Source organism: Chaetura pelagica, unplaced genomic scaffold (genome assembly GCF_000747805.2).
Source record: "Chaetura pelagica isolate M959 unplaced genomic scaffold, ChaPel_1.0 scaffold14, whole genome shotgun sequence".
Lineage (NCBI taxonomy): Eukaryota > Metazoa > Chordata > Aves > Apodiformes > Apodidae > Chaetura > Chaetura pelagica.
Genome location: NW_009953067.1, coordinates 30912 through 58211, shown reverse-complemented (window position 1 = coordinate 58211; position 27300 = coordinate 30912). Strand labels below are relative to the sequence as shown.

At 40.4% G+C, this 27300-nt stretch overlaps 1 protein-coding gene across 3 annotated transcripts in view; it reads right to left on the bottom strand.

Moving 5' to 3' along the window:
- DAAM2 (dishevelled associated activator of morphogenesis 2) overlaps positions 1 to 19138 on the bottom strand; it is a 123970-nt gene extending 104832 nt beyond the window's left edge. For all 3 annotated transcript variants that reach the window (XM_009996801.1, XM_009996802.1, XM_009996803.1), the window contains exon 1: positions 18939 to 19138. In XM_009996801.1, coding sequence (XP_009995103.1) covers positions 18939 to 19112 — 174 coding nt within the window. In that variant the 5' untranslated portion in view covers positions 19113 to 19138. The remainder of the gene's footprint in view (positions 1 to 18938) is intronic.
- Positions 19139 to 27300: the final 8162 nt, after the last annotated feature.

The following is a 27300-nucleotide window of genomic DNA, read 5'->3' as shown; positions in this document are numbered from 1 at the left end:
TTGGACCCTCATGTAAGATTTCCTCAGGTCTAGTTTCTAGTTCTACTTGTTCCACTGACTACTGGACTTCCTGATCACCAGGGAACTTCCCAGTTACTTAAGGTCAGACAACTGCTTTATTTTGTAAAAGACAAAAAACAACTATCCAAAATTACCAACCAAGTATCTTTGAAAAGCTGGTGCTGTTGGTTATCGGAGTGATTTTTTTTTGTTACTTTTTTTGGTTTGCTTTTGTCTACGTAAACATATAATAAATTGTGCATAGTATTTCCAGCGTAATGAAACACACAATTCCAACATGATATGTTTAATTTACCTACAGGCAATAACTTCATTAATATGGACCTAACACAAATTTTGTTAGGAGGGAAAAAAGATTTTGTATATTTTCTTATGTTTGCTTGGATACCTGTCTCATTTCATCTATTTCTTACAAGTTCAGCTACAGATAGTTGAGTTATACTTTTTTGTCTGCTATAATTTTTGCCTTTGGGTCATAATCTCTCTTACAGCACATCCTTTAAATGAGTTCCCATTTCAGGCCTATGATTCCCCTTTAAGGGCTTTTTTTGTGATGGAGAGAAATTAATAGCAACTAAAAGCATATTCTCGTTTTTTAAATGTTTATTATGTCTACAAACACATTCAGGCAATTATTAAAGAATTATTAAAGAACAAAATCCTTTTTCCATCCCCAGAGGAAACAGTTTTGGCATGGAAACAATCTTTATTTTACACCACAGAATTCAACTCTACGATGTAATACATTAGCAAATAATCTTCATCACCTCTGCTGTTCAGAGATGCCTAATTACATGTCTGATTAGACTTCTATTGCACTGTTTGGTTTTATAAACAGTGGATGGGTACTCAAGCAAAAGGACAGCCAGGTCTCAGCAGTGAAAAGCACCATAGGAACCAAATCCTCAAGATGACACAAACTTGCAAAGCTCCATAGAAATGTTAAACTTTACTCTCCGTTGTTAAACTCAACATGGAAACTTTAGAACTTTCAGGCCAGATGATACTGGCAGTTAACTGACCTGTGATCAGCACAAAAAGCTTCAGAGAGCTGTGTAAAAGCTCTGTGAGCAAAAAGCAACAGAGCAAACTCTGTAAATGGTCAATCACTTCCCAACCCCCTGCCTCAAAAAAATGGCTGATTCTGTGATGCAGGTGAGTTAATATCCCTTTCAAGATGGGGATAACATTGGTATTTGCAAATATTTTTTTAATGCAGCTCCAAAATTTTCCATTTTCTCAGTAACATCAGCATCATCCTTAATGTTTTTTTGTGAATCATTCAATGGGGAACAAAACTGAGGAAGTCAGAATAATATTAAGATGCCTTTACACATTCTAGAAAACCTCCATTATTTTAAGGCTTTTTATTTTAGTAACTTGCTTGCATACTCACCTCAAAAATTTATGTTCCAATGATATGTTCATTTTTATGTTATGGCCTTGCACTGTATGAATATACCACTCTTATCTTGCTTCCAGTTCACATTCCCATTCCTTCTTTCTACCTTTCTCTTGCATATATCTACCTTTTCTCTTTTTCTCACTCCCTTTGATCCTCTCTCCTGCCACACAAAAGTGCACTCTCCATTACCCATCTCATCAATCACTCTCTCTCAGTCTCTTAACAGCATCGTACAACATACCCAACTTACAACAACGTACCCAAGCTATAAAATGAAGTATACTAAAATACCTGTTCAGTGTGATACCTGTTGCTTCAGGTTCCCCAACGTAATTTATACAGATGTCTGTCCCCAAAAGGGCCACAATCCACTTGCACTGATGCTCCCAGGTGGCATAGCACAGCTCACAGCCTCATGCCCTGGATGAATTTATATAAATTTTGTACAAAGTAAAGAGTGCTTGTGACACGCCGTGGGATTTCATCCAGCATCCACTGCCAGGCCCCAGAGAAGGCTGATGTTCATGTGCAATCACTTTCAGGGAAGAGTTTATGGTGGTTTAATCAGTGCAGAAGTACAACTCAAGCTAACACAAGATAAATGGCACTGAGATGGTTGGGACTGTAGAGGAAGGGGAAGCAGTGGGAAGATATCAGGGAGGAGGTTTTCAGCAGCACATTACAAGCCTTTGCAGTAGCGAATCCAATTAAGAACTATCAAAGAGTTAACTAGTGAACTGAGTAGGACCACATTGCTAACACATGACTTACATTGCCTGAAGAGACACACTTACACTAACAACAGCCCCAGGAACCTTAATTTTTTCAGATCATGCTGCCTATGCCAGGATCTATTAGCAAATAATGAAAATGTTAGTCTGATGGCTCACATTCAAGCTGTGCCTCTGCCCATCAGTTATAGAAGTCAGGGTGGTATGGAAAAAGATACACTCTCATCACAGTTCCAGAAACAGATGTCCAAAAAAACTGCTTCAGAGATAACTGCAGTGAGTTAATAAAAAAAACCAACCAAACAAAAACAAACAACAAAACACAAAAAAACCCATCTTCTTCAAGAACTCAGTCTCTTTGCAAACAGCTTATGAAACCTTCAGAAGAGAAAAACCTTTCCTATTTAATCACTGTGTCCACCTCCAGGGGCCAGTATAGGATTGTTCCCCTACAGTTTTCCTTCCATTACTTTGTCCAGTCCAACTCACCAAGCTGACATGTAAGGGACAGGCTGCGGGAAGATTGCACATTTCCAATACTGAGGAGGTTGATAAAGCATTCTGCAGGACTGCCTGTCTGAAGTGTCACTGAATGATGTTCATTTGACCGCACAAATTGGCTACACTAATTTACAAACTTCAGCAAAGAGCAGAGCAAAACACTTAGCAAAGCTTCCTATAAAGATAAACATTTCATAGGCTTTACCTAATATTCAACTGCAAACACTAGAGTGTGATCGAGGCAGGCATCAAGAGGAGTGAAACAGAACTTCCTTCTTTAGACAACAACCAGTGCCCATCCCTACCTTCTTAGGGCTGGGCCTGGCACAACTGCAGGGCTGTACCCACAGCAGAACTTGATGGTAGATGCTCTTTCAACAGGCAGCAGCACTAGCATGCACACAGCTTTCACATCTCCAGATGCAGCACATTGGTTAAAAGCTCCTACTTGGGCACCTGACACATGCCCCAGGTCCACTGACAATCCAAGAAGAAAAATCAAAACAACCCCCAAAATAAAACAGTTTCCCCCCACCTCAAGCTCTTCTACCTCATCCTAACCATTGTAATTTAAAGCAGCCTTTGTAAAGCACACAGAAACAACACACCATATGAGGCTGGATTTTTACTTTTTGATCAGTTTTCCAAGTGATAAGAATTAGGTGGATTACTGGAAAATTACATTGAGTTTCCATGCGTTTGCATACACATATGCCACTGGCACCTTACATACACAAAAATTATTTAGATAAGACATATGACAGAACATGTGTCCATACCTACAATGTTTTATTGTTACATTTTATGCATTATGAAACCACTGTGTACATGAGTTGTTCACACAGCCTACTGACATAGGAAGCAATGTTTGCATTTTAGCTACTGCCACTAATCTGACTGTAAAGCATAAAAACAGACAAACAAAAGGCTGTGAATCGCATTATATTCTACTTCCTACTTGCCTTTTCAAAGAGTTGTGCCTTTAAAACCCCTTCAGTACCAGGGACCCAAATCACTAGATTCTCAATGATAACAGTAGAAGACAGAAAGCACCTGGTATTTAAGTACTCAAAGATGTGCTTCTCTTCTACCGTGCCAACACAGAAGTTACTCATTCTTAAGGCTCAGCAGAGGAGTAAGATTTTCATCCAATAAAGGGCATTGCTTTTTTGGCAAAGAAATTTATCTCATAAGAAGTAAATTAACATTCCCCTATCAAACACACACATCATCACCACTGTACTGCTTCCTTTTTTCCTCCTTAATCATTGGTTAATTGCTTCTTTGTTCCCTGAAGAAGGACTAAATCCTCTCTCTCTCTACTCATCGAAGTTCTCTGGGACTCGACAGCATACAAGGATACATAACCAGCAAGGCCTATTGTGACAGTCCCCTTTCACAGGCCACTGGAAGCATCTGCTGTTCATTTTTCTGCCCTTCACAGGCAAACCATATGTATGAGATAACAATTTGCTGGGCCAAATAGAAAGAGAAAGAATGAGGAAAACCAGTACCTCTTAATGCAATAAGCTACACAGATGTTTAGAAAGAGAGAGAGATCATGACTTGGATACACATTCTCATATATGCAGGGTTATAATATGGGTAGATCATGAGGGATGCTCAATGGATATGGGTGGGCATATGAGGACAGCAATTAAAATAGTTTATTATCATCACTGCTTTCTCTGTTATGATAGGCTGCATGAACATGTCAGTGAATTGGAATCAGTCCACTGAGAGGAATGGGGATGAAAACTGAATAGTTAGGCTCATGTCTAATCTAAATCCCTGCTGCTGCAATTTAAGCCTATTACTTCCGGCCCTATCAACTACATGGTGAGCAGATCTTTTCCTTCCTCTTGATAACAGTTTTCAAGCCTATTAAAGGCTGTTATAGTGTCCTTTCTCAGTCCTCTGTCTTGAGGCTAAACAAGCCCAGCTCCTTCACTCTTTCTTAGAGGTCATGTCCTCTGGACCTTTCATTCCTCTTCTAATTGACTTCCGGGCTCTCCCTGGTCAAAGTACATCTTTCTTGAAGTGCACTGTTGAAAAGTGGGGACAGCTGAGACCTCACCAATACTGAGCACAAAGGTTACTTAATCCCTCTTCCAGACTGCATTCCTGGTTATATATTCCAGGAAGACAATTTATTATTTTAATTATTTTTATTTTAAAAAAAACCTCAAAACCTGCATGAATTATATTCACTCGTGAGCCACCTGGCTGCTTCCCATCCCAAATTACCTTGCTCCTAAAGGGAGCAGATTTTAATTGTGCCCGTTGAATCTCATCCTTTTTCACACAATTTCTCTGTCTTCTTTTAAGCTTATTTTTTAACACATCTACGGTGTTTACAGCCTAGTGACATGTGGAAAGTTAATAGTTATGTTCTGTATTCCACCATCCAGACAATTTAATGAAAGCACCAAAATGAACTGAAGCAATTAGACCTCTGATACATCTTTTTATTGTGACAGGTTGCAAGTCCTCTAGGGCAAATAACATTTACCTGCACATTCTGATTATACACAGTATAGTGAAGCTTTCTTTGAGAGAGTTATTTTAGTATCACCATATATAACACTAAATAACAATAAAATCTGCAGTTTCAGCACAGTACCCATTCCCCGCCCCTCATTTCCTTTCCTTCTCCTCCCCTCAGTTTCCCCTCCCTTCCCCCTACCTGCGCCAGGGTTTGCTTTTCATGCCAAGGTCCTTTAGAAGAGACCCTGCACGGGAAGGTAGGTGTGGGAAAGGTTATTAGGAAACTGCCGTCTAAACTGCTACCTTTCCGGCTTCCCCACCCTCTCCCTCCCTACAAAGTCTCCTCTGTTCTGTTTTAATACTAATGAGTCCAGAGGAGGTTCCTAGGCTGGAGCAATTCACAGCCTGGACTGTGCCAAAGCACACAGGCACACACCTCTCTGATCGCTTCCTGCCCAAACACAGCCCTGCTGGCTCAGCCCTCAGAATGCCGGCTGAGAATTGCTGCTGTGGCCCTGTGCCAAAGGAAGGCTGAATTTCCAGGGGCGTCAGTGCCACCTCCTCCACTCCTCCCAGCTTTATCCTCTTGTGTGCATCCTATTTGCCATATGCGTGTATGGAGGAAAACAAGGGTAAGTCAGAGCTTGGCTGACCTTTAAATCTCTGATAAAATATTACGTAAAAGGCCAGGAGGAACTGAGAGGTCATTTAAGAATGTAATGGGCAAAATTAACTTCTTATCAAGCTTTGGTTGCACAGCTCAGACACACATGCTTAAACTTATATACAGGGTAAACTCAAAGGAATTGCAATAAATCTACACTGTTTCTGGCACTAGTTCAGGTTTGCACAGACAGAAGTGAAAGCAGAAGCTGGCTTTAGTTCTTCTCTTGGTCTCTGAATAATTACTTCTGATTTAGTAGTGCAAACTAGAGATCATAATGTCCTTAACACCACTAAACTTAGAGGACTTCCTTTGCATTTACAAATTAAATTGTACCAGAGACTAAACCTCTCAGCTAGATAGCCCCATAACAAGAGGCTTGTTCTACAGTTTACAGCAAAGACTTCAGACACAGAATAGACTGAGCAGTCTATCAGTCCCCTTCTCACTCTTAACTTCTAACTCAATAAAGGGAGATGAGCTGCATTTATTATTGATCACTCCAGACCAGCTAGAAGAACATTCATGTAACAGAAGACTCATAACTCCTCTGAGGTGAGGTGGAGGACAATTCCACAATGCTCTTCACTCACATAAACCAAGTATTTCCACAGTCAAACAGTGAATTGAAGGCATGACAGTATATTTGGTCATTCATTCACACCCTGTCCTGTCTCATTGCTCAAGTATTCTGATAATCAAAACAGCAACTACTGCACTAGCATCACTGAGCTTAAGAAAACACCATCCAAGATGTTTTTCTCTAAATATTTCTAGGAATTTTGTATTTTTTTAAAATGAAAATATTTCACAAAATACAGCAACAGGAATAAGAGAAGGATGAGCATTTGCATTGTAGAATGAACTAATCTCCTAACAACAAGTCACAATTGCATTTACTATCTGGTTAAGGTTTTGTAATCCAAAAGTTCTCTCGCATAATTAATGTTGAAGCCAACAACTTTACACCGACCAACAAACCCGTCCAGCTGTTGCTCCCTGTACAATATGTAATGCTGAAACACAGCCACTAAAGCAATCCCAATGGATTTTCCATGACTCAGGGATCTCCCTGGACACCTTCCAAACTGGGAAACTGCAATCTGCTTTCCCCTTATAAATTCCTCTGGAGAAGTTATTCTTCAAACTTCCACCTAGTAAGCCATTGCATAACATTGTTGTGCACACTGCTAAGTTATTTTCAAAATATGTCTGTGTTATAAGTCTGGGCAGCTTGTCCCTTTATCTGGTCAACAAATTATGGGAAGCTGCAAAATTAAAAGGTGCCCTTAAGTGTTTTTAATATAGAAGCACATAAAATATACAAGTGTTAAGAAGGGCCTTTTTGCATACAACTCTGGGTCCACATGTGAAAGCCAGTCTGCCCAGGAAGGCTGTAGAGTCTTGTCTCCCTAAAACAAAGAACAGGTAGACAAGAGCAGGGCAATGTCTATGACAGGAGGTTCATAGTAGAGGTTTGCATCCCAAGATCATAAAATATGATTAATTTTGCCACTGAAAGACTCCTGTACTGCCTATGACCTACATGTGCTGCATCTTTTCAGCACATTTTCAATGTGGCTACAATTCTGTACTATAACTGGTTTAAGAAGCAATACTATTTTCTGTTTCAAACCAGGGAAACAAACTCACAAATGCATGAAACGAGTTATATAAGCTTGCAGAGGTAGTCAGGAAAAAGACATATTGCTCTTGAAATATATTTTCCTCCCAGCCAGCTTACTGACTGTTCTATTTACAGAAAATGAGGTACCTAGCATTAAAAGTGCTGGGTCAGTGGTGTCCCAGCACCAGATGCGAGGCATCTGTCTGTACTTCCTCTGGACAAAACACACCAAAGACAGAGCGGCTGCGAAGGCAACCTGGTGTGGCAAGTGACAGAAAAAGCACCTTCTGACACTTGCCTTCCATGTGCCGCTCCCACCTGGTGCTGCAGGGATGAGTAGAAGGAACACTCACCTCCTATATTTAATGACATTAAAAACTCTGCTTCACTCAGTAAGGAGGCAGATGCCAGGAGACTGGCGACCTGAAGACCTTGAACCCTAAAAGGGCACTACTCCACCCACACAGCCTCACTCGTGGCACCCTGTTGGAGTCATGGAGATCGGACACATGACGAGAAAAAGGCCGTTTCCTTTCAACACTGGAAGAGCTGTCCCAGATTACCTTTATAGTTTCCCTGAATGATAAACAACCTTGATCACTGTTTGGAGACACAATCCACCTATAGAAGGACATAAAGGCATGACATAATAATAATACCTTTCCCCCACTCTCCTTCAGGCTGTACAATACACTATCTGAACAATTATTTTTATCTGATATAACTTGCTACTAGATGAGCAAATATAGGCAACAGATTAAAAAGATGATCCTTCATGATTATCACATACTTCTCCATTCAATTATCTTGTTAACAGTTCCTCCTAAAGCCCAGTTACAGTCTACCTCAGTAGGGATAACTCATATCCTGAAAAACACTTGTATCACACCCTCTTCCACAAATTCCCTGTTCAGTGCTTACTCAGCTTCAGGTGGTTACTTTTACATTGCTATTTTGTTATAACTTTTTAAAGGTCTTCACCAACACAGGGACCTGCCTCCCCCTTTCTTGCTCGAATGGGGTGTCACCGTTTGACTCAGGTCCGACAACAAGGGAAAAAAAAAAATCAGTAAAAAGAAAAATTGGCTTCATCCTGGCTCAAACCAGGACATTGGGCTAAATGACAAATCATATCTTCTACAGCATCTCTGACTGGGCCCTTCTTCCATGAGCTGCAGAAGTAACAGACATCTGTCATTCAACCTCCGCTCATCAACATGTAAGCTCTCCCTCCAAAAGCATATCCAAAAGATCATCTTGGCCTAGCATTCATGTCATGTAACTTCCATCTTTGCACCCTGCCTTTGCTCTCCCTTCAGCACCACAGCTACTTCATTTGTTGTGTCTTTTTCTTCAACACTTTGGAAAACTTTGTCCCTTCTTATCGCAAACTACTGTCCAGTTATAAGGTGGCCATCATGTTCTTTGCATGATGTAGTACTTTCCTCTGCCAGGTGGCACCTTCTCATCACAAATTACTTTTCTGAACTGATTCACAGAGTCTCCAGCAGATCAAATATAGATTAAAATACCCTCTCTAGAATAAGGTCTTAATAGATTCAATAGATTTAAAAATGTAAGACACTAATAAAGAGAAGTAAAGAAAGGACAGAAACTGCAGAAGGGCAGGAATCATACTTGAAGAAGTCCTTTCAAAGCAGTGGAAAAATAGGACAACCCTGTAGTGCTCCTTGTGGTTCTTTTTCTACTGGAGAGGGCAGAGCCTGTAAATCAACAGGCATCAAAGTGACAGCAACTATATGACAATGCTAATTCTATTCTAGAAGGAAAGCAGGAAATTCTCTACTTTGTATCTGTCCAAGTGGAGCTGGAAAAGTCCCAGAAAAATTGAAATAAAGATAAATTAATTTGATCCTTCCAGCTAGCAAGTATGACTCCTGCTATCAATACAATTTCAGGGGTTTATCACCTCTGCAGATTGCAGACTCAATCCAGAAAGTTCCAGGCTCTTTGTTATAGCTGTAACACCACTATTCAAATATTAATGATGTTTTACTAAGGAAAAATACCACAGTACAATTTTACATTATTTCTTTCATTTTATGTAAAGCTGCCTTACACTTGCAACTATGCCAAAAGAAGACAGTGTTATCAAATAAGCTGATAAGGATATCACGACAGCTTCCAAGCATTCAGTAGAGGGAAAAGACAAGACTGACATCTTAGCACATCCATTCTCTAGTGGCAGGATCTGTTCTTTCCCCTTTTTTTTTGCATCCCAAGATACGTATCTCTTGTGCTTCCAAAATATAATACTTCTCTTCTTATGTCCTAGATTTCCTCAGTCATGACACATCAGGATTACCCTGTTAAAAACGTGTTCCAGTAAATAGGACTTTCTCAGGTATTTCATGTCTACTGTAAGTAAATCATATTGAGAACACACTCAAACATTCTTTTCAGGTATTCCCACCATTGACCACAACCTTCTTGAATTTTAGAAAGGCAGCCAGTGTGCTCTGCTTGGGATATTCAGAAGCCAACCACCATCACAGACACAGAAAATACTACACAGGCCAAATTTCAGGCAATGTAGAATGATGTAAGTTCACTAGTGTCTTCAGTGGAACTGAATTGCTTTACATCATATAAAAATCTGTCCATAAGTTTTACAGTAAAGCAACAAGAACTACAACACAGCGAATCACTGCACAAAAGCCTTGTAGCTACACAGGTACTTTGGTAAAACTCCCGGCTTCTTCACACCCAAAGTCTGGAATGTGAGCCCAGATCTAGATTTACATTTGTTTACACAACCCTATTGATTCTTAGACACAGAGTGTGAGACCTGGCACCCATCTCATGCTCCTCTCACAGCATCTGGGTCTCACATTTGCAGCATAGTGACTGCTACTTCTTACACAGTTGGCCAGGGAGCTGGGAGCTACAGCTGCCAACCAGCTGCACCTACTGGAAGGGAGCCTAGGGAGAGAAAGTGCTGGTGCTGCACTGAGTGCCACAAGCCCATTCTTATCACAGGACTCCACATGTAGGTGAGTGTCTGTCTGGAGAGAACTGTCTCTGCCATGAAGCCTAAAATATAATACCTCTCATGTACTGGAACTTGAACAAGTACAGAAAACTGCTTGTAGTGATATGTGCATTAAAATCAGGGACTTTTCCCTGTGTATTGCACATGGGACTTGTGTATGACAGACCTGATATTATGAAAAATCTGTCTTTGAAGAGCAGGAAGCAAAAGAAAAATTGTATCCTGGATATGGACAATTAAAAAGAAAAAAGGCATCTTGAATACATACAATTTTGGACTGAAGAATTGTGATGGACATAAAGGAACGTCTGTGCATAACTAGGTAGACTATACCATGAAGAGCTTTCATAGAATCATAGAATCTTAGGGGCTGGAAGGGACCTCGAGAGATCATCTGGTCCAACCCCCCTGCCAGAGCAGGGTCACCTAGAGTACATCACACAGGAACTCATCCAGGTGGGTTTTGAATGTCTCCAGTGAAGGAGACTCCACAACCTCCCTGGGCAGTCTGTTCCAGTGCTCTGTCACTCTCACAGTAAAAAATTTTTTTCGGATATTCACCTTGAACTTCCTATGCTCCAATTTACACCCATTACCCCTTGTCCTATCACTGGTCATCACCGAGAAAAGCCTAACTCCGTCCCTGCCTCCCAAGCCTCAGTCCCCTAATTGCTTCAGAAATCTTAAACCACCCAGTACTTTTGCCATTATTGTAATAGAAGACAAGTGCATCTGAGTGCACGAAAAATGTTAAATCTGACAACTATAAACTAACTCAAAAGAAAGGAAAGGTTTTGTGGCCTAGCCCTAATCAGCAAGGAAAGCAATCTGCTGCCTCAAAGCTTTGCTGTTTTCTGCCTTTAGAGACAGTGTCTTCTACTCAGATGGCAATGCTAAGCCTTCTTGCTGGATATGGTAATGAAAAATCCAGCTTAGTCTTTAGCATTTACTTACAGCTTCCACTGGCACATTCCCACTAAATGCAAGAAAAGAAGCTACTCCTACTGGGGTAGGGAGTGTCCACTGAGTCAAGGCCAGCAAAGCCTCCTAAGTTTGTTGGAGTCAGAGCTCATCATAAGCAAATAAAAATGAGGGATCTCTCCAGATCTTGATTCCATTTGGCACTACACAACCTTCCCAACTGTTTGGGTACAATCATTCATTACAAAAAAGCACAGAGGGGATGGGCACAGGGAGTAAAAAAGACTCCTCTTATGGGCATAAGAGCACAGAGGAACTTCTAAATTATGATTTCAGAGAAATTTGCATTCATCAACAACTCAAAGCCACAGGTCTGTCAGAGGTATAGTCTGAAACTATGAACTACATGTAGGGCAAGTGACACAGAAGTTACATCCCTGTATTAAAGAGATTCCAGAAAGAGGACAGAATGACTGAAAATAATAAACTAAGGAATAAATGAGCTTTATACATAGAGGATAATTTCTGGGAAGAAGCTGCTTCATCCTGGGACCCAAGAGACAGAAAGGGCAACTCAGTTTATCTGGGCTCCAGAAGTATGACAAGTGAGCTGGGGGAGAAATAGAGAACTTTGTTCTCAGGGCTCATAAACAAACACAGAGGAACACAGCTGATGCCCTCTTGTGCCTACATATATAGACTAAAGTTTAAGGCAGTGTATATTCACATGAAAGCCCACAATGGAGGCATTTCTTGGTCTTTTTACCCCATAAATGCTCTTGCAGGTTGCAGAGCCAAAGAGGGGCCTCACAAACACTGCCACAGCTAGGACTTGGCAGGCTTGATTGGAACTGGTGATATATGGGAGTACTTATTCAATGTGGTGAAGCCTAGTTTTCATTTGAGGTTTATGTTGTATCCATTACATTAAATGGCCTGCAAGGGAGAACTAAGCATGAAGGAAACTATCTACTTCCAAGTCAGCTGCAGCAGGAATCGCTACTACAGTTATTTAGGTTTTGATTTCATCTCCCTGTGGCTCTTGATGAAGGTATGTTATCCAGCGTGTGCCAAATTGATGTTTTGCTCCAAAATTGTTTTGCTTCCTCTGAAAAAATACAGGAATTTTCAGACAATTCCATGCTGTGCCTTAATCTCTTTCAACATAAACCGCCTTTTTCTTTCTTCTCCTCTCAACTTTCTCTCCTCTAGGAAGTGAGACTATAATAACTCCATTTTATTCTCTGTGAAGGTAGAGAAGGAACAGATGTTGATAGATGTCACAGAGTAAGCAAAGAGCATAGTTTTCTCCAAACTTCTGTTATTGACCAAAGCTACTAGGAAATGCATCTCCTGTGACCCCACTGTTCCTTCGTCTCTGTCCTGAGCGAACTAGCAAAGATACTAGTTGTGTGGATGGCTCATGTGTTCAGACTGGACTAACCAACTCCTTTCACATTCTTCAGCATTCTGGAATTAAAGTGCTGGCAACTACAAGCCTGGTGGGTTGAGAAGTCACAAGAGCACAACAAAATATGTGAAAGCAGCAAATATCACACAAATTCCACAGTTCTGTTTCAGGATAAGATTTACTTGTTTACATTATTTTCAAGACACTGATTTACTTAGAAAGCTATTAGCTAAATTGGCAGAAAAATGAAGTGACATCCATGTGGTAGGAGAGGACAGAGAATAATAGGCAAGAGCAAAAGGTACAGTAAAGTAACAGGAGTCTTGCTCTAGATATCCTCCTTCCTCGGGTGGCACATGGAATTAAAAGTTCTAGTGTTGGTTACAGAAATTATCAAAGTGCTCAGACGATACCAAGTTTCTGCTTATACTGCTTGAATTCTCCTGCCATACCACCTCCTCATCTTTTTCAACTTCATGGAAGTTGCTCTGTACAGCTCTTATTCCAAGGAGACCGAAGGAGAAGAAATTAACATAATCCTCATTTTCTCTATTATCATAGTCACTGCCATTCCTTCCAGCTGGATTCCTGGGCTAGTTCACCTTTAATTCAGAAACTGTTATGCCAGTGAAGCCATTACTAAATATTATGGGATCAGAGGTCACAGGTTGAGAGACTAAGAGTTGAATTTAGGGTTATGTCAAGAAGCGTTCATGGTCCTGTGGTTGGTGTTACAGAAGGCTGAAGACAGAAACCAAGGTTAAGGTTTCAACCACAGTTTCCAGCATGGGCTGAACACACTGACCTTGAGGGAAGGACAAAGCCCTTGATTCAGCACTTGGTTCTATCTTCATTTCTTTGCACTCACAGATAATACATTTTTAATTTCCAGTACCCTCATCATTCAGGAATACATAACAGTTCTGTCTGCATCTTCTCTGCAACAAAAGCTGAGGTTTCGCAGTAGGGTCAGAAAATTAGGCCTCTTCAGAGAGAGAGGGAGAGGGAGAAGAGTGTACATTGCCTCACCCAAGCAGCAACCTACCTCTTTCAGCAACTGAAGAATGATGGGACCTCCTATGGAGCTGCCATTTCAATGGATGAAAAGAAGTACAAAGGCAAGCCAAAAGAGATGCTGGTTAATTCTGAAGTTTTCAAACACAGTTAGTAAGTATTTATGCTACTTCTCAATGATAAATAATGTAACTTAAGAAGTGTTTTTGGTGGCATAAGGTCTAAAGTTTTGTTTCTGAAAAAGTCTGGGATGATGGTAAAGAGCAATATGCTTGTGTGAACCTATGAAGTCAACAAAACCCATTACTTAGGTACTCTGAGGAAAAAGAAGAAAAAAACCAACCAAACTAAAACTGAAATTCAAACAGGTTCAAATGCAATGCAAGAGAAATAAACCATGACAGGAAAATCCAGTCAATGCCTCACCTGAGCAAAATATCAGAATGCTTCAAAGGCAGCCATGACCAAGGGGATAACAGTAAGCATTTCTCATCTTCCTAGCGTAAGAAGCTAATGTCATGCATGTAACTCAGACAAAGATACTATCATTCAACCTTGGAGGCTGTAATAACACAATCAACTTTGAAAAAAAGCAACTCAAAAGACAACTCTACTTCTCCATCCTAAAATAGACAGTCTTGAACTCTACCTTCCCAAATACCATGACCATCTCGATAGATCCACTAACAGAAAAAACAAACCAACAACAAAAAAAATAAAATAAAAAAACCAAAACAAACAGAAGAAACAACAAAAGCACAGGCTGTTTGCACTGCTCTTCCCTCTGTGCCAGCATTCTTTACATTTTTTCTGCATTCCCTGAATTACCAGCATTTAAGTTACCTCTCCTGGCATGAGTTCACATCAGGTTGCTGGTGTAAGAGAGATCTAGATGGCAAAATCTTTAATATCAAGCAGCACACCACTCTCAAACAACAAGAAGAGACTAGGACTCTAATACTGAGCAAAAGGAATCAGAAGCCCCTGTAAAAAGATCACACCATTGCTAACAAATATGAACAAGAATATGGAGAAGCCAGTTCATGAAAAAAAAAAAAATATTATTTCCCCTTTTCTTGCAATAGCTCTTCCAGATTGTTCTACAGTTCCTGTTCAGTCAATAAATCTGTACAAGGAAAAACACATGTGCTTAGCACAGCCAGTTTGCCAGCAGGCACAAAACCAGCTTGGCGCCTGCCAATAGACCACCAACTGCAGCAGCACTTTACTACATGGTAGTGTACACAGTAGTGTACACAGTGCCAGCTGAAAAGAGAGACTGAGGAAAAAAGCAGAAGTGACGCTGGCTAGAACAGCCTTGATGGTCAGGCAGGAACAGTTGTACAATTTATGAGGTACAGGACCACTCCACACACTGCTCTCTAGAGATTCTCTTCCTTGCCTTTTCATTGAAGGAGAGACACTAAAGCCAGCTGTTCTGTTTTAGTTGCATGCATGAAAGTGGTCCTTTGTGGGGCAAAGCTTGTGGTCAAATGTATTTTTGCTTGGTTTTTGCCTTATGCATCTAGACTTCTGATAAGGATTTACCTCTACTGTTAGCACTGGATTAGTCGCAAGGGAATCACTCCTGTCTTGGCTCAAACAAAACCAGACCCAGTCACCCTGAGTCATAGTCTCCATTCAGAACTACTTCCTGCACATGTTCCCAATGAAATAAACCAAGATTGAATTTGTTGGCCCATATCAGGAGTAACCCTTTCTGTTTTAATTTTCTAAACAGGACAACAAGGCCTAAACACAGCATCCAGCTTCAAGTAACACAAATGCCTGGGATCCATCCTAGAACTGTTTTTCTGGTTGAGTGATATCGAGAGCAGACGTTTCAGCTGAAATCAGTAACAACTTGTCATTTGACAACCACTGCCTTGGTTACAGTCCAGTTAGGCAGCTGCCTTTACTCAGCTGCTGGGTCTGGGTGCATCACCCAAACAGAGGAACCTGCATGTGTATACTTGCCTCAGCCTGGAATCTACATGAGCAAGTTTCAAAGCTCTAGAGGTGTGTTGTGACTCCATCACAAATAGAGGACCCCAACCCATTTCTCCCCTTGCAACATAAACATTTCCAAATTCACCTTTCATAATATTAATTTAAGGATTACAAGAACAAGAGAAGACATATTTCTAGCCCTCAAAATATCCTTTTTCCTCAGAAAGGCAGGTGAAAACATACTGAATATTTACTGGACTGGAAAATTCATCACAAGGGTTACTTTTCCAGCACAGCTAGGCTCAGCTCTTCTTGTCATTAACTCTGATGTGGGACAATGCCCCAGATTTTAACTGCAACAAGGGGAAAAATAAGGCTTTTAAAAATTCATTCAGGCACACAAATGTCGTATCGCTTTGCAGAGCAGATGGCAAGATGAGGCTATACCCCCTGGGCTGCACTACAGACCTCAGATGATGTTGGTGTCATCATTTCTCTTGGGGATTTGGGTCAAAAGGCTTTATGCTCAAATCAGTTTTTTATATAGTACAATTGCACCCAGACTGGACCCTAAAGGAAAAGCAGCAGGGAGGCTAGTGCACAGCACAGAGCCCTCTCAGGCACTTCCAGGTCGCTGATTTACACTGCTGCATTTACAGACTGAATCTTTCTAATCCAATTAAAATCTCATCTGAGCTGTCAATACAGATGTAGCCTGTTTTATTTTAGTGTCTCATAGAACATGCATTAATCCAGACCTGTGGACAAACTAGCCCTTCCAGGCAAATTCTGCATTCTGCCAGCCTGGTTTCTAGCCCAGGTTCTCTCACTCATAAAGGCCTTACTGCTCTAATGTTACCTGCCTACCCAGGAACTCCTATGGACATGCATCATCATTCTATCTGAGTGTTTTATAAAAATGTGCAATATGCACCATTAACCTTCTGAAAAATAGCACTATTCTCTTCTAGCTCTCTTCTTATGCAATGATGGCTAGGGTATTATCAATAAATCTAATAATATGATCTATTTTCATTTAAATGGCTTCATTTGTTTGAAATGTATATGCCAGTTATAGGCTGTCAGCACATTTAATAAGTTATAGCATAGACCAACAAGTCACAAACTTTCGGGGCCAAGAATTTTTACAGATCATCATGTATACTTGTCATTAAATTTTGAACTGAAAACATTATAAATCATACTTTTTAATAGACTTCCAAAAGGCAGCTGTGAGCTGTTTTGCCACAAGCACATAGAACTCCAGCATTTGCCAGGCATAAAACAAAAAGCTAAAAGCACCCTGAACACCACCACCACAAACTCCTCACAGAAACTGATACCCTCTCAGTAAGCAAAAGCTCAGCAGTAACTAAAACAAGTCTTTCACTGTGACCTGAAGGTAAACAAGTTCAAGTTTTAGCAAGCCAAGTTCAGAAGTAAAGCACATTTATTGATGATGTCTTCAGGAAGGCTGGAATGAATGCCTCAATGGATCTCTGTGTTGGAGAGAAGTAAACTTTGATACACCAATTAAAGCTTTGCATGTGAAAAGCAATGCTTAAGCAGCATCCAAAAATAAACTGACACCAGAGCAGATTACACTTCTTACTCATGAGAGATAATGTGTCACAAAGCAGAATTCTTCACAGTCAGCTGCATTTTCCAAGAGGAATTGAAGTAGCCTCACATAAAAAGCAAACTAACTTAAATACAAATAAGGATTTTGTGACCTATCTCCATAAAAGGAGATTCTTCATCTCTACTTAGTCAGAAACAAGTAGACTGTCTTCTGCTGCACACCCTATTCTTCCTAAAAAGCTGCAAATCTTATTGACTCCTTCTCACGCCCCTACCACAGAATATTGCAAATGCTAAAAAGTCATAATGGGTGGTAAAGAAGATGGAAACGGTTAATGGAAAAGAAATCCATACCAATTTACTATGTGCACAGAAAGCAACTTTAGCTGAAGAAGTCCTTGAGCTGAAAATTGCTAGGGGTTTGAAGGGTATTCCAGAAAAGGCCACCTTACGGCCATGTCTGATATTCTTCCTTAGGCATCTGCTTTGGACCCCATCTTGAAATAGCAGCCTGGGTTAGGTTGTCAGACTACTGATCTGACAAACTACAGCCATCCCTATATTTGGTATGACACCTTATAGTTGCCCTTATTTCAACCTCCAGTTGCATATCCCATTTATACAGTTGTTTTGATTACTATAGCACTTAGAAGCTATCCTAAAGGCCAAGAACTACTGGGTTGAACTTACAAGTGTAATGTACAAAGATTATTGAGAAATTCCTCTAATTCTGAGATCTAGCACTTTACATTCTATCCCACATCTCAGCAGCACCACTCAAGCATCTATACACTTAGAGATACCTCACTTTACACAACCTCTGATCTCAAAGTGGTAATGAGATGACTAATCAGCTGCAGCAAATGGCATCTTCTTTAGGATGCAGACTGCAAGACATCGTAGCTGTACCTCCTCTGCCTGTTCAGCATGCATGCTGAACAAGAGGGCAAAGACAGCAAAGTCATTTCATGCCACGCATGAATAGCAACTGCCTGCCACTGGAATCCATAACATTTACCACAAAAGCAAACAACAAAGTTCATCTGAAATAACTGCTTCCCTTCCTGTTTATGTCTGTTGCTGCAACAGCACCGTTCCATGGTTCAAAGGCAGCTGGCAGATGAAACATAACTAGCTTGGTCACCTGATTCTTAGACTTCATGAGCAATAAGCTACTGATCAACAGAATGGTATAGTCTTTATTTTATAGACCCAAAGATTTTCCACTGCAGTAGATTATACAGTAGATTTTATCCCAAAGTTGCTAACAAGAAATTGACTGTCAGGGATTTGTTTTCTAGTGAATTTATGAGGTTCCTTCTAATATGCTCATTCCTACATCTGGATATTTGCATAGTGCAGTAAGAATAAACCAGCATATTTAAGCATTTTATTGTACTTAGACCCAGTGGCACTGTCATCCAATCCGTAGCTTGCTGCTTTTCCCCCACTGAGGAAAGGGTCATCAAAGAATGAGGGGGAAAAAAGCTTCAATGGAGGTTTGCTGTCGTTTTTATTCCTATCCCTACTAAGTCCATTAAGTCTCTTTACTCCTGTGCAGGGGGGAGTTCACCCATCCCATAAATATAACAATGTGTCAGAAGAAACTTACCACAAGTTCGGAGAATCTGGCATTGAGCTCTTCTGCTGGTGGGATTGGGACAGAAAACTCAAGGAACTGGAGGGGGTTATTGTCCTTGAGGTTGATCTCAGGGAGGTCGCTACCCCCAAAACAACAGAGAAACCCCAACGCATGACGATTCCTCTTCCGGGGGGCCATGATCATGGTGTATGATGCTATCTTCTGATCATGTTCTGCAGAAAGAAAAAACAAACAACAGACATTAAGCGACGATCAAGACTGTTGGATCTGTGTAGCTCTCTGCAGTTACAGTGGTTATGACTGATATAACAGCTGGAAGAGGACAGAAGGATCTGAGACATAAACGAGCAAAATAAACACTCAGGCTAGAGAAATGGCTCAGCTTTAATAAGGTATTAATGTGTTTTTATACAGCACTGCAGAATCACTTCTCTCAAAGATTCTCAAAGGGTTTTACAAACTCAGTGTGGAATTTCTCAGCAGAAAGATGTATCAGCAATGCTCAGGCACCAAGGCTGAATGCTGCCATTGAATGCTAGTATTGACCGCTCTCTCACTACTGCAGCAAAGGACCCAAAGTAGCAGAAGCAAAAAGCATATGTTGGAGAGTTTACCCAGAATAAATGGAACACCCTCCAAAGGTATCCCATTTGGCCAAAATTAAATAAACAATGACACAGAAATCAATTTTCCACACTCTGGAGCTAGAGCACCAAACAGTCACTTACTCCTTTATGGCAAGGACTTTCGCAGTAGGACCATTTTGTCTATCACATTTTCAAACACATATAACTAGTTTGGTCTTCTTTATGTATCCAGGGGAGAAAGTGCACAGTGTTAATGCATGCTTTCAGATTTACAGTTCAGCTGCCAGATCCCATCTTGACAGGACCCAGGCTTGAGGGCCCTTGGTATCAGGAGTGTACAAGGAGGCAAAAGGAGGCCTGAAGGAGGAGCTGGGATGGGACTGATTTCACCACACAACACCGTTTGTGAGCAGCCCATCCAAACAGGAAGTCTCCTGCCAGCAGTTTGAAAGGAGGGATCTGTGCAGTCCACGGAGAGCTGCATATTTTGCCCATTTAAGGGACTTGTTGTTTGACAGCTCAGGGGCTTCTTTGTGTTGTATTTTTTAAGGACTTCACTTTTTCACTTAATCTGCAGAATAAGCCATATGCCTAGAGTAAATAAGTAAAGCTTGTTGTGAAGCCCAGCTCCCTGAGCATGAGGCAAGGGAGCAGGGAGGGAGGTGGCAGGTGAACTGAACCACAGGATGCTGGAACAGCAGCAACACAGCTGAGATTTGTCATCAGAGCCACTGCTGCCCTAACCTGCCCCACAATGCTTTGGTCTGTTTGCTTGCCAGAACAAAGCTGCCTTTGGGTCTCATAAAGACCAAGTAGTTGTGCTAGGAAAAGCACCTTTAGGACAGCAGTTGCATAGTGAGACTTAACATACTGTGCACAGCCAGAAACTCTCCCTAGGGACTTTCTGTGTAGAAATCAGCAAGCTTGCTTTAGAAAAAAAACAACAAACCACAACAATAAAAAATTAAAAATAAAAAAATAAAAAACCACAATAAAACAACAACAAAAAAACAGATCACCCCAACATCCACCCTTGTGGCACTATGTTCTTGGCATGAATCACCTGTCCTACTTTGTACTGGGATTAATTCATCTAGCACCTCCTCTCATGCACTGCAGGGGCATCAGCTGCAACTCTCATGCAGCTGAAAGGAAAGTGAGCTGGCACCAAGGCACTGTCTTCTGGCATGCCCACTTTCCTTTGTTCTCCATGCCAGTTCTGCAAGGGGTGGTATGTCTCAGCAGGACTCACTAGGGCAGGGTGATACTGGCTTCAAAAGCACTTTTAGATTTTCACTAGGAGATGCTAAAGGCTAACTTAGCACTGGAACCAGCCTCTGACACTGGTTTTATCTGTAAGCCAAAACACCCTCAAAATCCAGCACAAGGATGTGCAAAGCAACTTCTGTTTCCTCTCAGTGGTGGAGACTTAAGAGATTTAGGTATTAAAAGATGCCACAAGAGAGCTGCAGAAGTTGAACTTTTCTACCACAGACCACCTTCTCAGGGACTCCAAGTGCAATGTCCTTTATGGCAATCTGGTCATGGATAAACTTAGATCCCCTTAGTTTGACAAAACTTAATTTTGGGAGGAACTCAAATCAACGAGTCAAACCTGATTTACATACAATATAACAACCACTACATCAATTCAATTGTAATCAAGTTCTGGCTCACTGTCTAGAGACTTCCCAACCAACTGTCAAGGACCAGCATGCTCAGGGTATGGACAAGGAATCCTCCTTGAAAAAACTGGCTGAGACATTGAAATGATAGAACCCTATCATCTTCCTTTATAAGCTCAGGTCATGACTTTGGTAAGGTCATGACTTTGTCCAAAAGAGACACCTTACCAAGAGAATGATGTGAACAGATATGAAAACAAATATTTTTCTATAGAGTAAGTACTGCCCTGATCACCACAGGTTATCCTGTATTGACATTTCATCACTCAGCTTTCATCTTAAGCAGGTTCACCTTAGTGAACAGTCAGTCTCCAGGCTTTCCTCACCCATAATGATGAGAAATACTCAAGCTAGTGCTTTTTCCTGTGGTGTTTTTACAAAATTGGCATCCACTCCTTGGGATCCATACTTGAGAAGCTGAGCAAAGCTACTCAGCTCTTACTAGTCTGCAAAAGCACACTGAGCTAACGTGAACAGCAACCTTGTATTGCCTCACCTTCACCAAGCATCCCTCCACTGTACAACTCATACTCTTGACACTGGCATTTTCCAGGTCCATCTATAAGCTGCATAGAGGAAATTCATATTGACACAGAAGGGCAGAAAGGCACACAACACTGTAACTGTAGAGAGGTGAGGTGTCTAGATTCTTTCAAAATATGAACAATTGAGGACTGCTAGAGAGGAATCCAGCACAGGTATTTTAGAATGGAATCACTGAATGAATGAATGAATGAATGAATGAATGAATGAATGAATTCATTCTATGCTTAAGTGGGAATACTGTCTTTCTAAAGCCTGCCAGTCACAGGAAACTGAGGGGCATTTACTTAAGTTGTATTGTTTCTGCTACTTAAGAACTAATTACAACTCTTGGGTTTTTGTTGGTGGACAGTTTTAAACAAAATAAATATTTTCTAATAATTTCAAAATTAACAATTATTCACTTTACTTTCTCTCTCTTTTGCCTTCTCTTTGTCAAGAAACAAATTTGGGGAAAACCAAACCATGAGGTGGGGAAGGCAACAAAGAAAATTAAGAAAAGAACATCTTTCATTTTTCTGAATGGTAACTGATAATAAAACTGTCCTTTAAAATTATGAAAAAAACAAAAGCTGTTTTTTCTTCATTCTAGTAAAAGCTGTATTGCCTTTCAAGTTCTTGTAAGTGATTGTGAAAATGAAACATGCAATTATCTATTTCTATATATGCCTCCAGTGAGAATCAATGGGAAATCTCTTTCTGGAGAGAATCCCCTATTACACATAACTCCCTCCCACAGCTCTTCTCAGTCGTACTGTTTTATCCTGTTGCACAACACAAACAAGTTGCTGTCATTTCAACAGCTAACCACACACCCGTTCCTCACAATGATCCCCCTCCTGCTGCACAGCCTCATCTGTGGTTCGACTCAGGTCAGGAGTCACAGTCTGGAACTTTGCCCAAGCTCTAATTATAACACTGTGCTCTTCCTCTGACAGGGTTTACGTGTTCATTTTTAAATCATTTGGCCCAGTGACCAAATATAATTAGGCTAAAGCAGTTTTTTCAAGTCTTATCAGAAGGTTTAGCCACATGGGATAGGATCCATGCTAACTGCACATGAGGATCCTCTTTCAGGTTCTAAATTCAGTCTCACTCTTTTCTTCATTCTCATCTCAGAAATTATAACTTTCATGAAAATATATACTAAGTAAGCAATATTCCACAAACAGTGAGACACCTGAAACAATTACTTTGCCAGCAGCTCTCCAGTGCAAAAGAGCTGATTTTAAGTTTTTATCCTACTGTCCTGTCGTTCCTGAGAGTGAACAGTGAGACCACAACTTTAACTAAAATAGAGAAAATTACTTTCGTATAGTCACCTTTGGAAAAACATGAGAGAGAACCCTGTGGCTTAACTAAATGCACAAAGTCCTCCAAAACCAGTTTGCAACAAAATGCAGCATTAGTGGAAAACACTGATGTGCTCATTTTCAGAGCTGAATCTCCACTGACCATCAACAGACATACAATGTTGGTGGTTGTAGCCACAGCTCTCATCTAATTGCCACAAGTGGGACTAAACTTACGGTGCAGAACCACTGTCCACAGTGGTTTTTGCTAGCAGGAGATGAAATAAAGTAAATCACTTCAATTTCTCCATAAATCTCTACCTTTCTTTATGACAGGATAAAACGCATAAATGTGATGTATTCTCACAGAAGTAGAAAGAAACCTGAATATGGAGTGGTTTGGAACAAAAGCTAACTCCCAAGTTAAATCTCTGTTATTTAACTATTAAATAATACACTACCAGAACTTCATGGCAATACAAAAAAATACCTTCATTGCCACTTACTGATGATGAAATGAAGAAAATAAGAACCATGCTCAAGATTGTCAAAATACATACACTGGGTAAAGCTAAAGAACTCCATATTGATCCTATGCTCAGTTCCCTGGACCACATTGCTTCTCCAGTTCAAAGATGGTGAAACTATGAACTCTTGGCCTGTTCCAGTTACCATAGGAATTTTACATGTATGCCACATATAATATGACAAATCTAAGATCCAATATAAAGCAACCGCAGCGTGGGGGATGGGGAAAGGGGCAGGCAAGCCATCCATTTTTTCCATCTCCATTACTAACCCAACTCCTTTTGTTTTTATTTGTCAACATAATAAAGCATTTCCTAGTCTCCAGGGCACCAAACAGCAACAAAATAACCAACATTTAAAATCCACAAAGCTAAAACTTCTCTTTTAAGAAGGAGAGAAGTCCTTCCTCAAGAGCACATTTGTCTGTGTTGGACAGGAAGGCATCTGACCTGAAATGGATCAACAGATCACAGGAGAGAAAATCCTGGAAAACGGTGGTGCCACGTGCCACGACAGCCCCTCAGTCCAGGCCAACCATGGCCCACACTTAATGGTTCCATCAGAGGAGCGAGCTCAGCTTGAAATGCACTGCTCATCTTGAAGCCAGTTCAAGGATTTTCCTTTCCACAACACATTAACACAAGGGTGCAGATGTCAAGATCATATAAGGACTCACAATTCTGCCCTGGTACTCAGCTCTGGTTTTGTTTACCCATCATTCCAACAAAACTGAGATGGTTAAGAACTGCAAAACATTCCACAGACCTAAAGATTGTCTCCTGCCATATACAGAGTATTATATATTATTAATATTTCGTTTAATTTTTAATTTTCGTTCTTTTGCCTAGGAAATATGTTCTGACATAAGAGAAAAGGCAAGGGCTATTTGGAGACTGACAGGTGTAACTATATCCATGAACTTACCTGTCTGTCAAAAATCTGCTTATTTCTAGTACTTCAAGGATGCTCAGGATGTGCCGGATGACTAATGACCAATCATGTTTGGCTGTTAATGACCGCAAATCCAGTAACTCTAACCTGATATTAACTTATCAACACACACACAAAATGCTAAGGCCTTTTCCTTTTGAACTATTAATTTGCAACATTTTCTCTGTCTTCACCTGAGAATGAGGGGAAAAAAACCTACAAAAAGCCTAACAGAGCAAACCCCAAACCAAAACAAACCTAAGAAAACAGAAAAAAGCACATTCATTGTGTTCCTCCCAATCCACTTGTCTATCCAAATTGTATTAATAGAAAAGCAATTTAAAAAGAACAGTCAAACCAAGACTCAAAATACAAAGCCATAAAAGCAACAAAGCAGTTAGACTCAGTATCATAACTCTGGCTAGTAATAATTCATTATTTCTTTACATCTTTTTTTTCCACCTTTCAATCTAGTACAGATCAATACATTTCTATACCTGGCTAAGCTGACCAAACAAACAATTAATTATTTGACCTGCTAAGAAGTTATTTTATTTTCACAAATGTATTTATTTACTATAACTCTGAATCCACACAAAATTTTGCTAAGTCAAAACTGATTTGTCCCACTGGACATCAAAAGCTGATTCTTAATCATAATCTTGTACTTCATTCAGATGCAAATAAATCTACACATCTTTAACATTTCTGAATGGTGAGGTGACCACCACAGCTCACACTGCAGACAACACAAGTAAAAGTCACAAGTTAAGTATTCCAGATACACGCTTCTCTCCTTCTTCTCCTCAGTGTTCAAGCACAAAAGATATTTGGCAAAGAGGGGAGGCAGAGAGGTCCTACTAAACAGCAACTTTGGAGGCAGGAATGCATTTTGTTTAGGCTTGTACCATAGGTTTCCATATTAATTTATCAGTTCCACATTTTGGCAAGCTTGACAACAATTCAAACCACCATGGCAGTGGATCCAATGGGATTGCATACCCTCTAAATATAAGCAACCCTTTTGGTTTGAGTGTGGTAGTCTGGAGTCCTGTCTTCATCCCCTCCCTTTTATTACTTCAAAGGTTTTCTAGTTTTGCAGCACTGTAGTTTCAGTAATATCAGTACCCTCCACTTCCTTCTCAATTAGAAAGTTTGAGGTGTTACCAAGATTCCTTTTCCTGCCTTTCTCATCATGAACCACATTTTTTCTATTCATATACCTCACTAAACATTACCCCATTCCTTTCTATTTTTTAAAGAAGGGGGAAAAAAAGAACCAAACCAATACAAAAATCTTCTCCCTTCAGGCAGGAAAGAATCATGCTTTCCAGCACTAGCTTTAGTTCTCTCCTCCTTTTCTATCAGCTTTGGTTCTATTCTTTACCTTTTTCACTGTAACATCTTTACTATCTTATACGACAACTCTTAGACTTGGAATGACTTCCAGCAGTCACTTCCTATGCATCAAACTACAAAATAACTTTTTTTTTTTTTAAAGCATATATTAAAGAGAAACAAAACCTTCTGAAGAAACACCTACTGCGTGACACAAGCTGTAAAGCCTGAAATGCACTTCATGAATATTTTATTTTAGTTGAATTGCACCCCATGAATATTTTATTTTTGTCATATTGCACTCCATTGTCCCAGCTGTGGCACTAAGGCTTTAGGTTTTCCAGTGTAGCTTCTTAGTTACCTGCTTAAATCAGTTACTGTACAGTGCTGAGTAGACTTATGGTACTATAAAAATAGTAGTAATGACAGTAGGTCAGCAAAAAGTAATCACCCAGCTGGAATCTGGCCAGGACATGATGGTTCACACCCCTGTAATGATGCTGCTGTAAAGGTAGCATTTAGCAGTGTTCACAAATCCAGCGTGGATAGATTTATGCTTTATGAAATAATGGAATTTATGCAATGGTTTTCCCTACCACAGCATTAGCTTCATTAGATGGGTTGGCTTGTTATGACATTGTCCTTCAAATTGCTGTGATTGTAACACACTACATAAAAGCGGACATGGGGAAAGAATCCCACAAACCCCAGATGTCACCCCAGGGCCCAATCATAGCTGAGGATAAGACCCTCCAGCAGTAAATCTGTTCAAACATTCCCCACAATCCCCAGATCTTACTCTTGAAAGAATTCGGGTGCTAAAAATGTTCTTTTTAGGACTTGCCAAGAATATATTGTAATCTTGGGGCCATGAATTCAGGACAAGACTGCAATCCAAGTTCAGACAGTGCTACACAGCAGAGCAGGTCTGAACTGCCTTTTCTGCAAGCTATGGATCTAGCAGATCTAGAAGAGCCCAGGCTAGGCTCTGACTTCCTTTACTTTTTTTTTGGTGGTAGGCACAACCCCGTGATGCAATTTCACAGGAAATAGTGCCTTGGAAGCTGGAGTGTAAGATAAAGCCTTTATTCAGTATGAGAATTCATAGACTGAAGATTAAATAGATCATGCTGACATCAGTCAAGCAGACATAGACATTGACAGCCAGAATCAGCACATTGCTCCTACAGGTCCAATGCAGAAAATTATTTCCCTCTACAGGAAGATTAAATCTCATGTCTTGCACAGGTCTTATGGTATGAAATGCCTTTAATGTACTTGGTTTGAAAATGGCCCTAATCAGTAAAGTCTGTCAGTTCTGGCCAAACAACAAGCTCCTAAGGATGAGACATCCATGCCCCAGAGTCAAGTCTTTGATCACCTGAAGCCAAGGATAGAGAAAAAGCTGTCACTCAACTCTCTACACCAAAAGACCAGGAATACTGATAGGGCAGACTATTACTAAAAC